At 51.8% G+C, this 14,212-nt stretch overlaps 1 protein-coding gene across 1 annotated transcript in view; it reads left to right on the top strand.

Moving 5' to 3' along the window:
• Nucleotides 1–8,897: 8,897 nt before the first annotated feature.
• Asb18 (ankyrin repeat and SOCS box containing 18) overlaps nt 8,898–14,212 on the top strand; it is a 58,385-nt gene continuing 53,070 nt past the window's right edge. The window contains 1 exon segment of the mRNA XM_076866306.2: nt 8,898–9,154. Within this exon segment, the coding sequence (XP_076722421.2) occupies nt 8,950–9,154 (205 nt within the window). The 5' untranslated portion in view covers nt 8,898–8,949.

Here is a 14,212-nt window from a genome sequence, read left to right on the forward strand (position 1 = left end):
AGCTCTCCAGCCCTTTTATAATCACTAATCTCCTTGTGAGGACTTTGCCCCCATGACCTAAACCCTTCAAACCAGAAATTACATTTCAACATATGAATTTTAGGGAGCACATTCAGTTCATAACATTGACTGTTCTTTAAACTCTCTCCCAATTCTTAAATGTTTTATTTCATACAACTAAAATAATTCTTAAATTTTTTTTCCAGGAGATAATGTGTTTGAAATATCGCCTGAGTCCTTACATGTCTGAGAGCCTCCTTCTGGAGTCCCAACATGGGAATATTAGATCAGCGGAGAAAAGAGTTCTTGGGTTATAACATTTTGCCCTTCAAACTTTGCAGGCATTTCTCCGTTGCTTTGACCCACTTTTGATAGGAAGAAACCTGCTTCCAACTAGAGAATCTGTTTCTTCTTCTGTGAGGTAGGAATTGTTCCTTTCTCCTGGAAATACCAAAGTGTCCTCAGAATGTGTTCAAATATGTTTCCCTCTTTCAAAGAATATTTTGAAGAATACCTTTAATTTAAAGGCAGCTCTTAATTTCTAGAAGTATTGGAAGGAGTTCTGATTTAGAGAAAAAGACTTCCTTCTCAGGGAACCAGTCTTCGTCTGCTGGGCAGCCAGAGCAAAACTCGGGTGCCACAGACGGGGTGGCGGCTCAAACACCAACAAGGGACTCAGGGTTCTGCAGGTCCAGGATCACGGCCGGCCTGGCTCTGAGGCCTCTTCCCTCGGTCACGTAGGCACCGTCTCACTGGGCACTCAAATGACCTCCATTTTTGTGCCCAGAGAAAGAGCCGTGGTGTGTCTTCCTCTTCTGGGAGGACACCAGTTCTACAGGATCGGACTCCACCCTTAAGGCCCCATGACCAGCAATCCCTTCCTTGGGTCCTGTGTCCACTGCAGTCTCATGGGGGTTAGGGCTTTAACCTGTGGGGATTGGAGGTGGGCACAAGTCAGTCCTAGCTACATTATCCTATGTTATTTCTTCATTTACTTACTGTATGTTATGGCTTAGATATGCGGGGTCCCCCAAAAACTCATGTGTGACACAATGCAAGAAGGCATAGGAGTAAAATTACTGGGTTACCAGAGCCTTAACCCAATCAGAGTCAGTCCCCTGATAGGTGGGTAACTGCAGGCAGGTAGGGTGTGGCTGGAGAAGGCCGGTGCCTGCGGGGCATGTCTTTGAGGTATGTATTTTGCCTTGGTTGAGCAGAGCTGAGCTCTCTCTGCTTCCTGGTGCCGTGTCCTGAGCTGCTTTCCTCTGCACACTCTTCCACCATGATGTTCTGTCTTATCTGGGGCCCTGAGGAATGTGGCTGACTACCTATGGACTGAGACCTCTGAACCATGAACCCCAAAATAAACTTTTCCCCCTAAAATTATTCTTGTTGGGTCTTTTGGTCACAGCAGAAGAAAAGATGATGAAAATACTATATTGTCTCTTTTCTCTTTCTCCTAAGATAATATTAATGCAAGAATATTCAGAGGAAAATGATTAGACCCTGAGAACTGCAACGTAATGGGTCCATCTTGGCTTGGATGGACTGACTGGGTGGTAACTGTGGGCAGGTGGGCCACTGGGGACATGTCCTGGAAGGGCACTGCTTCCTGGGCCCACCCCCATGTCTCTACCTCTTGCTCTCTCTACTTCCTGTCATGAGCTGAGCCGCTTTCCGCCGCTGAGATCCTCCCCCATGATGTGCTGCCTCACTTGGACCCAGAGCAATGGAGTCACCATCTGTGGACCGAGTCCTCTGAAATCGTGAGCCCCTCTAAATTGTTCTTGGTAGGTGTATCGGTCACAGCCACACAACAGCTAGCTAAACGAATTCCTGAAATGGGTGTATATATTATGTTCACGGATTTCTTGACCCTTTCTTCCACCTTGCTCTGTTTCCATAAACCATTTTCTCTCTTTCACATGTTGAGGTGGAAGTTGAAGAGAACCTCTGTGTCTGGTCTTCTTGATGGGACTTCCCCCAACCTCCCCTCACTGTGTAAGTGATGACCAGACCTGTGGAAGGACCCAGGTGAGTGGATAGTCTGTGGCCGGTCAAAACCTGGCCGGGGCCTCCCCTTCAGAGAACTTCGCTTGCTCTCCTGCCTCTCTCCATAGACAGCCAGCGTGTCCAGATCCTAGGTGACAGTACGAGGTAGAAATGTTCCAAATGCTTGTTTCTTGCAGCAATTCTGATTCATAAGGAGATACAAGCTCTGCTGACTCAGGGACCCACTTTAGCTCTGTGAGGCCAGAGCTCACACTCTGCTTATCTGTGATGGGGAAGGAGAGGGGGAAGGACAAGCTCTTTGGCTGTCTTCAAACAGTAGTTAAGGTGGCATACCAATCATCTGTTGCTGAATAACAGATTACCCCCCAAAGCCTAATGCTTAAAACAACACATATATATAATTTCACACTTTCCAGTTTAGGAGGGTGGGGCCAGCTCAGAGCCTCTTGTGCAGTCACCTCAAGGGTAGACAGGGGCCGAAAGCTCTACCACCATGCCCCCTGCATGGCCATGCCCGCTGTGGGCAGCCACAGACTATCCACTCACTGGGTCCTTCCACAGGGCTGGTCATACTTGGCAGCTGGCTTCTGCAAGACTGAGCACGCCGGAGAGAGCTGAAGAGAGCCTTGGGACAGAGCCAGACCTTTTATAACCCAACCTCAAGCAGCTGCCTCTTCTGCATGAGCAGCACCAGCTCTTAGAAGCGCGTCTCAGAGGCCCCGCAGCCCTCGGAGCAGGGAGGTTACCAGGGCGATGTCAGCAGACCGGCATCAGGAGCTGCCCACCAGGGACCGTTCCAGCATGGACTGTGTCACTGTCAAATATTTTCCGACCCCTACCAAGAGTAGACAACCGGGTTGGACCTTGTAGACGTGCCACTCTTCTGTAACAGGTGTAGAAATTGGAAAGAATTAGCAACAGGGACAGGGAGCGTCACCCTGGGGCAGGGTGTTCCTGTCCTATTTCTTGTTTGTTTTGTTTTTCAACGTCCAGCTGCTGGAATGGCAGGGCACTGTCCTTTCTGAAACACTCTTGGCTGCCTCCCAGGAGCCCGCCGTGCCCAGGCCGTGCTGCTCGGTCAGGGAGCCGGAGCCGGGTGCTGCTTGAGATGCCGGTGTTTGGCGTGTGCTGTGGGACACAGGGCCCCTTCCTGGGCCTGCTGATGGGGCAGGAACTGCCCTCCGCTCACCCTGGCCCTCTCTGCCTCCCTCTTCCCCCACCAGCTCAGCCCGCGCCCGCCCCACCTGCCCCGCTGTTAGCAAAGTCCTCCCGACTCTCTCTTCATGGATGCTGCACTCTGCCCTCAATGCCACCGGGGACACGCTTTCCCCATGTCTTCCAGGTCCATTGATTCTGAAGACTGAGTGAGGTGGAGGGGAGGGTTACGAGTTGTCAGACTCCTCTGCTTTGCCCTGTCAGGGAGCTACCCCGCTCTGCTGTGATCTAACAGGGCGACTTTAACTTCAGCTCTCAGACGGCAGACTCTTCCCCTGAGTCATGTGCTTGGGGGTGACAGTGACACCATGATGAGCTGTGCGACTTTTCAACAGGAGGCCTTTGAGGTCCAGGCTCAAGGCAGCGTCTTGGTTGGGAAAACACCATCCAGCCACACAGAGCTCACGGGGCGCAGTTGCCTTTCTCTCTTCGTCCACTTGCCATATGAGACAGCTGCCCAGCGATGCCCCAACCCTGGAGGCTACCCTCACCCTTGCACCTCTTCTTTCCCTACCATTCCTTCCTCATCTCGTCTCACGGTACTGCATCTCCTAAAAAGACCAAACGAACAGAGAGGAAGGAAGAAGAAGGAGCTGATTCCTAGAGGAGGTGATGGACAGCCAGGAAGCAGGACCGCATGGCAAGGGGGCATGGGCCCACTGTCAGCCCCACCCCTTGACTGCAGCGTGACCTCAGGCAAATTGTTTCCCTCCCCAGCTTCCTCGCCTGCCAAGTGATGGCAGCAATAGCTCCTGCCTCCCAGGGTGTCAAGAGGGGAAACTGCATTCATATTTGCAATACCTGAGAAGGGTACCTGGCCTGTGTCACCAACTGTCATGGGCATATGGCACATAGCATCACATCGTCAGCCACCCAGAATTGCCTGGCCCTAGCAGGGCTCCAAAGTGTTTGCTGCATGAAACTTCCATGTTATTTCGTTTGGGTGGTCGTATTAATGGAAAATATATGAACCTCCAACTGAACCGGTCTCTCCTTGTGCCTTTGCAAATCATGACCCAACAGAGGAAAAAATCTTGCAAGAGTTGCTGATGAATTTCCGCATATCTGGTATCTAACTCCTGCATTGTTCCCAACCTTTGTAACCACTGAGGAAATGGAATCGGAATCTGTTGTCTCCTTGCACAGAGACCTGCCACCAGGACCCCACTCCATGCCGCTCTACAAAGAGGTGCAGTGGGCCAATGAGCAAGCCCGTTCCATCACAGAACAGTCCATTCACTGACACGGATATCTTGGTTGCGATTGACATGCCTAAAATGCTCTGAAAGGCTTGTTAAAAAGGGATTCAGAAGACCCTCCTGCCAAACTGAAAAGCTCTGGCCTCAGGGAATTCAGAGTCACCATGTTAGTCCACTTTGTTGCTATGATGACATACCCAAGGCATGCTACTTTGTAAATTAAAGTTTATTTGGGCTCATGATTCTGGAGATGAAAGGTTGAAAGATGACACCTGGTCATGCCCTTCCAGCTGGCAGAGCCCCAAAGTGTCACAGGGCATCACATGGTAAAGGACAGGAGCACACATGTCTGTGCGTCTGGGCTCTCTCCCTCTTCTTACAAGGCCACCAGGAGTCCCTCATGGAGCTTGAACCTAATAACTTGAATCCCAACAGTTTCCCCAAAGCCCCTCCTCCAAACACCCGAGTTAGACATGTCTCCGCCCTTTTAAGACCTCGCCATGAGGGCCAAACCCCGTCGCGCACCACAGGAGACAAGCCGCAGTGAGCCACAGCAGCTGCAAACAAGACCCTGGGAGCAGAGAGAGAAGAGGAAGAAGAAAGACAGAAAGAAACTCTGCCCAAGAACAAAGCCTCAGTTTAACCTGGACCTGGGAAGGTCGGGCAGCTAGGCTGGGAGGGGACAGTGACCCAATAGTACCCACAGGAAGTCTCATGGGAACCATGGCAGAAGGAGCAGCCCCAGACTCTCCACAGGAGTGGGAACATGGCAGGCTCAATGAAGACGCGGGCCCAGAAGCAGGCCTCGGTCACTTGAGTCGTTTGTACGTGGACCATATTTGTCCCTTACCTGAGGTCCACGGGGTTGGCACATTTGAGACTCTCCATTTCTCCCAGGCCAGGACCCTCTTTGGGCAACTGACTCTCACTGCTGTTCAATCCTAACATGGGGCTGACATGGAACTGGACTCCAACCATGTCCACTCACTCTCCAAGCTCGGTCAGCTCATGGCAAAATTGCTCAAAACCCAAAGGATAGATACAGAAGAAGCTGCAGGTCCAGCAGTCACAGAAGGTACACTTTGGGGCTCTGAACAACTACACCAAACTCCACCGTAACTAAAAGCCAGTGCTTCTCAGTTTGGCTGGAGGGTCTTCTGAATTCCTTTTAAACAAGCCTTTCATAGCATTTTCGCCACCGAGCCTGATCTCACTGGACACAAACCATGGGACATAAAAAACTCCCCCTAGAACCTGCGTGCTTCTCCCCAAGGATCTGTGCTGCTAGCCCCCGCCCCCGACATTTGTAAACATAAAGACGTGAGTCAGTACAGCGTGTCACTGAAAATACATGACTTATGGCACCTGATAATGACTGTTTAAAAATTAAACTAGAACGATGAACGACCTTTATCTGATTCAGAGAAGCCGGGATGTGTCTGCCATTGATTGCTTAAATATATTTTGCACCCTTCAAGGACAATTGCTGAAGGAGAAAATCAAATATATGATCTCCAAGAAGTGAAGGGGAAAGTCTTGCTACTGGGTCCCTTTCTCCTCAGGAACAGTCCAGGCTAAGAGGGGTTGGGTGGGGAACAGCGGTCACACGAGCTATCAAAAAATAAATAAACAAAGAGGAAGAAATAGAGATTAGAAGATTTCATACTGAAATAAAGAAATTCATGTTGCCTTAAATATAATTTGTGTTCGTTACATTTCAATTCCTAATTTATACATAGCAGGGTTGATAAAGAATTACATTATAACAAAATTAGCCAGAATAATTAGCATAGCGTATGTGCCACTGATTAAACACCCAGCGGATAGCGCGGTAATTAAGATCAGAGAGAGCCGGATTTTGAGGCTTTGTCATCTTGTTATCTGCCTAACAAGTGCTTCATCTTTACCTCCCTTCTGATTTGAAGTTTGATATCAGCCTCTAATAATGCTCATTTGATTTTTTAAATCACCTCTCCCGATGGAGATCATTTTTCCTGTGGTCACCACCCTCCCTCTCTGTGTTGACACCAATGTGCTAAATTCCTTCTGGAAGTAAAGCATTTATAGGGCATTTGCACTTGGAAATTCAAGCTCACAACTCTTTCAAATCCCTAATTCTTTGGGCTGGGGAAACGTGTCTGGTGTGTGTGAGACCCTGGGTTCCATTTCATCCCCAGCATAAAGTAAACAAAACCCCTAACTCTTTGGGCAAAGAAGGCACTAGAGGCCAGTGGCTGTGTGTTAGACGTCAGCTGAGGAAGAGTTCCCGTCTGCTTCCTGGGTGGCATCCAGTGCCTGTGACTCCAGTGATTCCAACGTCCCCACAGGGTCCAGTTTTCAGTGCATGTGGCTTGAAGGTGGTTGCCCGAGTGACCCTGGACTTGCTCGTGGCAAACCGGGCCCAGGAGGCCTGGCTCCCTGACTTGGGGTCTGGGGCTGGCTGCTTGCAGCAAACCCTTGGTGGCTTTGCTGTGAGACAGGAAGTAGCCATCAGCCAAGAATAGGGAGCCTGCATTTTTGCGGAGTCTCTTTAGGCAGAAACTGAGACCCGTCTGTGATTCAAAGGCAGAGCGAGCACACAACCTACCGGGGAAACCTTCACCTCCCGGGACACAGCACACAAACAAGCACTAACGCGGGGACCCCGGGCACAGCCAGTGCCGGGCAGAGGGTGAGGGCCTCAGGAGCCAGCCTTCCCTTCTCCCTGCTTCGGGCCCCTCCGCCTGCTGACCTTCATCTCCTCGGCCTCCCTCTGCCAAGATCCGACTACAGGTCCAGTCCAAGGAAAGGAAAAGGGAAGCAATGTTCCCACTCAGTCAGGACAGCAAAGGGCTTCCCAGACGACACCCCAGCAGACACCCCAGACAGACACCCCAGACACCCCAGACACCCCAGACAGACACCCCAGACACCCCAGACAGACACCCCAGACACCCCAGACAGACACCCCAGACACCCCAGACACCTCAGACAGACACCCCAGACACCTCAGACAGACACCCCAGACACCCCAGACACCCCAGACAGACACCCCAGACACCCCAGACACCTCAGACACCCAGACACCCCAGACACCCCAGACAGACACCCCAGACAGACACCCTAGGCACCCTAGACAGACACCCCAGACACCCCAGACACCCCAGACAGACACCCCAGCGCAGAGCACACCTGCTCTCAGCAGAACCTCGTTGTGAGGGAGCTGGAACTCCGAGTGGCCAGCGGTAGAGACGGGATTTAAACCACCGTGAGTCACCCCCAAGGGCTGGTCACGTTCCACAAGGTCGTACGCAGGAGCCGAGTGGAGAAGAGAGTTTTCCTGAGGGGCAGAAGCAGCAGGGTGAGAGAGCTTAAGGAACTGGTTCACCAACTGCGGAGACTTGGTAGGTCTGAAGCCACAGGGCAGGCCGCCCGGGGACAGCTGCACTGGGTTCCAAGGCTTTGCGCCCGTAGATTCCTCACTGCCTGGAGGGCGATCTGTCCTGGCTGGGCCTTCAGCCTTGTCATGAGGCCCACCCATTACCCTTTATTCCAAGTCCACTGAGTTTAAATTAATCTCATCCAAAAAACATCTTCTCAGAAACATCCAGAATAAGGTATGACCAAGTAGCTGCACACTGTGGCTCAGCCAAGTTGACACCTAAAATTAAGCCCAGGGAGAGAAGAGAGAAGGGAAGAGGTGGCAAGACCAGCCAAGGTAGCCCCTTCAAGGCCACAACACACTTAGCGTTAGAAGGAAACTGCTGGGGCAGCCATGTTTGTGCACAGATTGACATTGGGACACCCAGGATACAGGAGGCAGTGAGTGACCACCTTGAGAAAATAGCCCACCCGCTCCCCAGGAGAGCAGGTAAATCAGGACGGGGCTTTGCTCCTGCATGGGTGGGCACTGTCACTTTGAGCCAAGTTTATCAGCCTTGGTGTGGGGGGGCAGCTAATGTTAGGTTGCTTCCTGTGTCCCCTGGTCTGTGCTTCTGTCCCCAGCTGAGAAAGAGTTCCTGTCTATGGTTTTGTCCTTCTTTGAGACCAGCCAGTCCATCTCTGAATTCAGAAACCCAAGTTCCCCTTGCATTCTGTTCAGCTGAAGGCTCGTCCACGTCATGGTGCCCACACTGTCTTTTTAGATGAGTAGAGTGTGAGGGACAGAAAGTCAGAAAATGTTCTCTTCAACAAGCAGAGAGCCAGCCCGTCCCAGGGGACAGTGTCCAAAGTTTCCAGTTAGAACCGCACTTTTGACAAAGGAGACATTCAACAATGCTTCCAAGAGCTTCCTTTGAAAATGCTGGCTCTTCCAGCACCACAAACATGTCCACCGCCCCCCCCCCCCATTGAGAATAGCTCTTCCCTGCGCCCGGGAAGACGACCTCACAGCTGTCCAAGGCCAGTGGCCCGGGCTGTAAAGGAGCCACAGAACCTCAGCTATTTATAGCCCCCGCACCACTCCCTCCCCAGGCAGCTGCTGACTTTGGCCTGAGATTAGAGGAAGAGAAGAAAGACAGATCCCCACACAAAGGACATTACAATGTCCAGCTCGGATGACCCGCCCGACTACCCTGTCAATTCAGACTTAGTGAGGAGACTGAAGGCCGCCCTGGACGCCAACGATGAGGGTTCACTGAGGTAGCTGATCGGCACAGAGGTGGAGCCAGTGGACGCGGTCATAGAGCTGGCCAACGACGACTGGATGAAGGACCCCTCTGCTCAGCTGCCGTCTGGCGCTCTGCTAGGTAACCAGAATGAGGCCCGTGGGGGAAGGCGGTGGCTAACTCCCACACCAGGGTGGGCCATTCCTGAGTAGAGGGGCCGACGGCGGGAAGGGGCCAGGACGGTGGTTGGATATCAGATTCCTACTGCAAAGATACCAATCGTAACAGAGCAAGATTCTCCAAAGATATGGTGTTTATTAGGGAGTGGGCATTGCAAGGGGAACACCATGTGCCATAGTGAACCCCGTGCAAATCGAGGAGGCAGAGGCCAGGGGCAGAGCTGGAGGCAAATGAGAAGGGCCACATATTTGCAAACAACAGCCCTTGGCTACAAGGATTGACAGTCAGCATTCGGCATTCATCCAAGGCTGGACCAGCAGTGGCTAGGCAAATGGCCCTGCAGAAGCATTTTCTGTGCAAGGTCACGGTGGCCTCTGTACAAGGCTGTGGCTCTGGCAGAGCCCTTGGTGCAGTCTTGGTTTCCGGGCACATGTGTGGGGCCCCTCCTTCATACCTTCCTGGCTTTACCTGCTGTCTGTCAGGATTGACATGGTGACTTCATCTGGGTTCTGATGGCTTTCACGTAAACACACACTGCACCCAGCCTGGTGGGTGTGTCACAGGACCAACAGCACAGCACCCCACAAGATGATTCAAAGGAGAAAGTCACCCTGGGTGCCCCGTCCTGGCAGGGACTGTTGTTGGGTCTCCGTGTTCTCCCACACTGGTCCGTCTGCCTCCTTATAACCACATCATAGACAGCATTTTGTGCTCTTTCTTGAGATCCAAAAACCTGCTTTCCATGTTGCCACCTAGGCTCCTGAATTCGTGTTAGTCAGCTCTTTGTTGCTGTGACCCAAGTACCTGACAAGAACAACTTAGAGGAGGAAAAGTTTATTTGGCACACCCTGTCAGAGGTTCAGTCTGTGGCCACCTGACACCACTGCTGTGCGTCCAGGTGAGGCAGAAGACATGGTGGGAGGCTGTGGAGGAGGAAAGCCACTCTGCTCCTGATAGCCAGGGAGCAAAGAGAGAACGAGATAGAAACCTCAAAGTCCCGCCCCCGAGACCTACTTCCTCCAGTCCCACACGCCCTGCCTACAGTTACCACCCAGTCCAATAGTTCTAGCTCTTTCAAATTATTAATCCAGAAAATGAATTAATCCACTGATCAGGCTGTGGTTCTCATGACCTAATCCTGAGCTTTGTGGGACACCTCATCTCCAACCCCTGACCCCTGCAGAGATGATTGATCACAAAACGTCACGGGAGGAGGGTATCGGTTTCTATTTTTGTTCCTATAAATAATGCTGTAACTAGCATCTTCATTAGAATCCACATGACTTTTTTCTTATTTGGGGTTTATCCTTAGGATACATTCCTAGGAGCCCATTACTGGAATGGGAATATAAATTTCCTTGAGTATAATTCAAATTGTTTTCCAAAAGGACTTCTATTCCCTCTGACAGAGAGCTGTTTGCCACGACCTCTCCAACAATGGGTGCCGCAGAAATGAATCTTCACACTGAAACATTTAAATCACCAACTTAATCATTGTATGTGCGCAATTCTTTGCTGCCTGCTCGTCCATCCTCTCTTTACAGGCCAGGACAAGGGACTTTGCCTCTCTTTGGAGGCCTCTTCACATGAAATGTGACTATCTCTTTGAGTGCTTTCTGTCACTTAGTAGAACATAGGCAAGGAACAGGCACAACTCCTGCTTGGGTTTGCTCAGGATGTCTTCCCTGGTCTGAGTTACTTTTAATTGTATCCTGCTATCTTCTAGCTGGTGCAATGTGCACCCTGGGAGGCCTGTCTTGGCTGAAGGCTCCTCTCTGCTCTCAGGGGGCTGAAAGGGGGCACCTTTCTGATCATAAGTGGCAATTTGACCAGGAGTGTTAAGCGCTGTCCTGACCCACCCTGCTGTACCCTGTGCCCACCCTTGAGGCTGATCTTTATGAACTGCATCTATCCATCCCCTGCCCTCTGATTCCTGTTGGGTGCGGCTTTTAGAAGGTGCTAGAAGAAGGGGAAAGGGCAGGGTATTTGCTCCCTGGGCCCTTCCCTGCCAGGTGGCTGCTGCAATTTTGCAACATCGTCCAGATGTGGACCTCGCTCCTGGCCGGCATCACCTTCCTCCTCGCTGGCCCTTCGGGTGCAGGAATGGAGAACCGCCCCCTGCAGCTCCTCCCCTGCTTGACTTCCCTCTCCTGCGCCCTGTGGTCATGCCTCTGTCTTCTGTGGGATTCTGACTGGAGCAAGGTCGTCTCCACACATGCTCCTTCGCAGACCTGCCGCAGCTGGCAAAGGCTTGTACATTTGGAGCTCCTTCACAGCATCACTGCTGCTCACGCTTCTGCTGACCTGCCAACCTTCACCGTCCCCGTCACTGGGCTGAATGCTTCAACCAGTGAGATTTGTCTTGGGAAAGCCACACACCCTTCCCTTGGATCCATCAGCTCATGGACACCACCGTACACAGGGACCATTCCCTGCTGGATGGCATGATCCCAGAGCACAGGGGCCACGGGAGGCTGAGGACGTATTTAGGTGCTCAGGTCTTCTGAGAGTCATTTCAGTGCAGGATGATGATACACAGTATGAGTAGGTGCGTGGTCAGGGGTGTCTTGTCACTGGTAATTTCAATGCAGACAGAGCAGGCTGCACTTCTCCCAAGGGCAGAGGGAGCCACGTGGTCGGAGTTGTGTGTGTGACGTGCCACTCTGGCTAAATTGGGCAATCAGGGCTTGAAGGAGACAAAGAAGGCTGGGAGGTGGGTGTAGTCAGGAGGGGACTGAAGGCAGCTGCCCAGCTGCACCATAGCAAGGGTCTGGGATAAACACAGATGAAGGGACAAAGATGGGGAAGAGCAGGGCTGCTCGTGGGAAGGACTTGGGGAGGGGCAGGAGGCACGCAAAGCGATCTGCTATTCTGTCGCGCGTGAAGTCTGCTCCGTGTGTGACGGAATGGAGAGTGGAGGACGAACACAGGGTCAGCGCAGGAAACTCCCTCCCAAGAGCCTGAGACGCAGAAGACGTCATCATGGGCAGCTCATGAGGAGCCCCGGGAAACAGCTGCCTTTGAATGAGGCTCTCAGAGTCAAGCTCAGGTTCTGCCACCAGCGAATTGTGTGACCTCAAAAAAGACACTTTCCCTCTCTGAGCCAGCATCTCCACTTACCAACAAAGATGAGGTTAGAGTATGTTCCCCAAACAGAGGTCCTAAAGTTTCCTGAGAAAAGCTCCAGGGTGGGATGAGCTGGGAAGGGCTCCTTGCTCTCCTACCCCTGGAGACTGGCACTCGGAGCAAGAGTGGAGCAAGGGCTCAGGGGTTTAGCCACAAAGGGACTTACGGAATGCAATCCTGCTCACCATGATTTCTCCTCTGACCTCAACTTTGCTGATGACCATGGAAAGGGGGCTTGCGGACGCTCCTTGGGATCTGCTGGCCTGGGCTGTGAAATGGGTCTCTTCCTTCTCCATGCCGAGGCCAGCAGACCCAGGACTCACGGTCACAGCCCAAGATGGGAATGTGTTCCTCTGCTCTCAGGGGACACCCGAGGCCTTGCAGAGCATCCTGGAGGAAGCAAGAGCCATTGCATTCAGACGGACACGTGGGGACATGAGAATTTCTGGAACTTGTGGCCGGAGCCTGAATGCAGCCCGGATCAGGAGCGGACGCTGTGAAGAACTGAGGCCCTCGGGAGGAGGAAGGTGAAGGGTGGCAGCCGCAGGAAGAGGGCCAGGCCAGGAGGGCGGAGAGCCAAGGATGCCCAGCAGGGAGAAAGCTCTGCCGAGGTCATGGCAGCCTCAGCATTTGGGGAAGAGAGAAGAGACTTCCAGGACAGCCTGAGCCGACAGAATTCTGGGAATCATTCAAAAGGAGACAAGGTTGCAAAGACAGGAAAAGGTCACCATTCTCTACTGGTTGACAGATCACACAGGGATCCCTCTAAAGCTAACCATCCTGTGAATTTTTATTTCCACTAATTTGAACAGAAGGAAAAATCATTTATTTTGATGTGTCCGTCCAAGACAATGCAGGAAATGGCTTTTTCTGGAGAAATCTTGCAGGTGCCTATGTGCCCTGTGGTGTGGGCAGAGGTTAAAGGAGCAGGAAATTTAGTCCTGCAAGTGACAGAGTCAATGTACCTCCTGAGGTGGGCTGGAGACAGGAGAAAGTCATCAGTCAGGGTCCCCTTCATGGGGCAACTCACCTGTGCCCTGGCAAAGACACCAGCTCTCTAGCAAGACATGCCTTGGGATGCCCAGCAAGATGCCCCAAAGGGCATGGAAACTTCTCGTGTGCACTCAGCCTGCCCCAGTAAGAACCATTGTGATCCCTTCTGGCTCTGGATTGTCCTCACCTTGCTCACCCTGCTGCAAGGAGTCCTGTGTTGCCAGCTCTGCATTCCCACCATGGAGACCCTCGACACATGAATGGAGTCCAGCAATGTGAAGTAGGCCATCTATGTGAGAGAGAAAGACACACCTCCTCCTTTGCCAGAGTGTAATACCCTTAGTCTGCATTTAATCCTGAAATGTATGGCTGTCTTAGTCTACTTTCTGATGCTATAACAAAATGCCTGAAGTTGGATGCTTTAAAAAGGGAAGAGATACCCCTAGTGGTAGTACACACTTGTAATCCTACCTAGGGTTTGAAGTCTGGCTTGTGTTGGGAGGAGTGCAGGTTGAGGCCAGCCTGGGCAACTTAGGTGAGAACTTAAAATAAAATACATTTTAAAAAATGGGAATGGGGGACGGGATGTAGCTCAATGAGAGCATTTACCTAACATGCAAGAGGTCCTGGGTTCAATCCCCAGTACTACAAAAAAAAAAAAAAAAAAGAAGTTAACTTATTTCACAGCTTTGGCAGCTGAACGCCTAAAACCAGGCAGCCCTTGAGCAGAAAAGACCGGAAGAGAAAGGAAGCCAGGGACCAGGAGGGGCCCATCTTGCTCTTTCAACACAACTTTTCTCCGAGTATCTCACTGGGGCCCCAGGAGGTCTGCACTCACCCCTCTGAGAGGGTGTCCCCTGTGACTTCGTCACCTCCCACTAGGCCACACTTCTGAAAGGC

Source organism: Callospermophilus lateralis, chromosome 9 (genome assembly GCF_048772815.1).
Source record: "Callospermophilus lateralis isolate mCalLat2 chromosome 9, mCalLat2.hap1, whole genome shotgun sequence".
NCBI classification, from domain to species: domain Eukaryota; kingdom Metazoa; phylum Chordata; class Mammalia; order Rodentia; family Sciuridae; genus Callospermophilus; species Callospermophilus lateralis.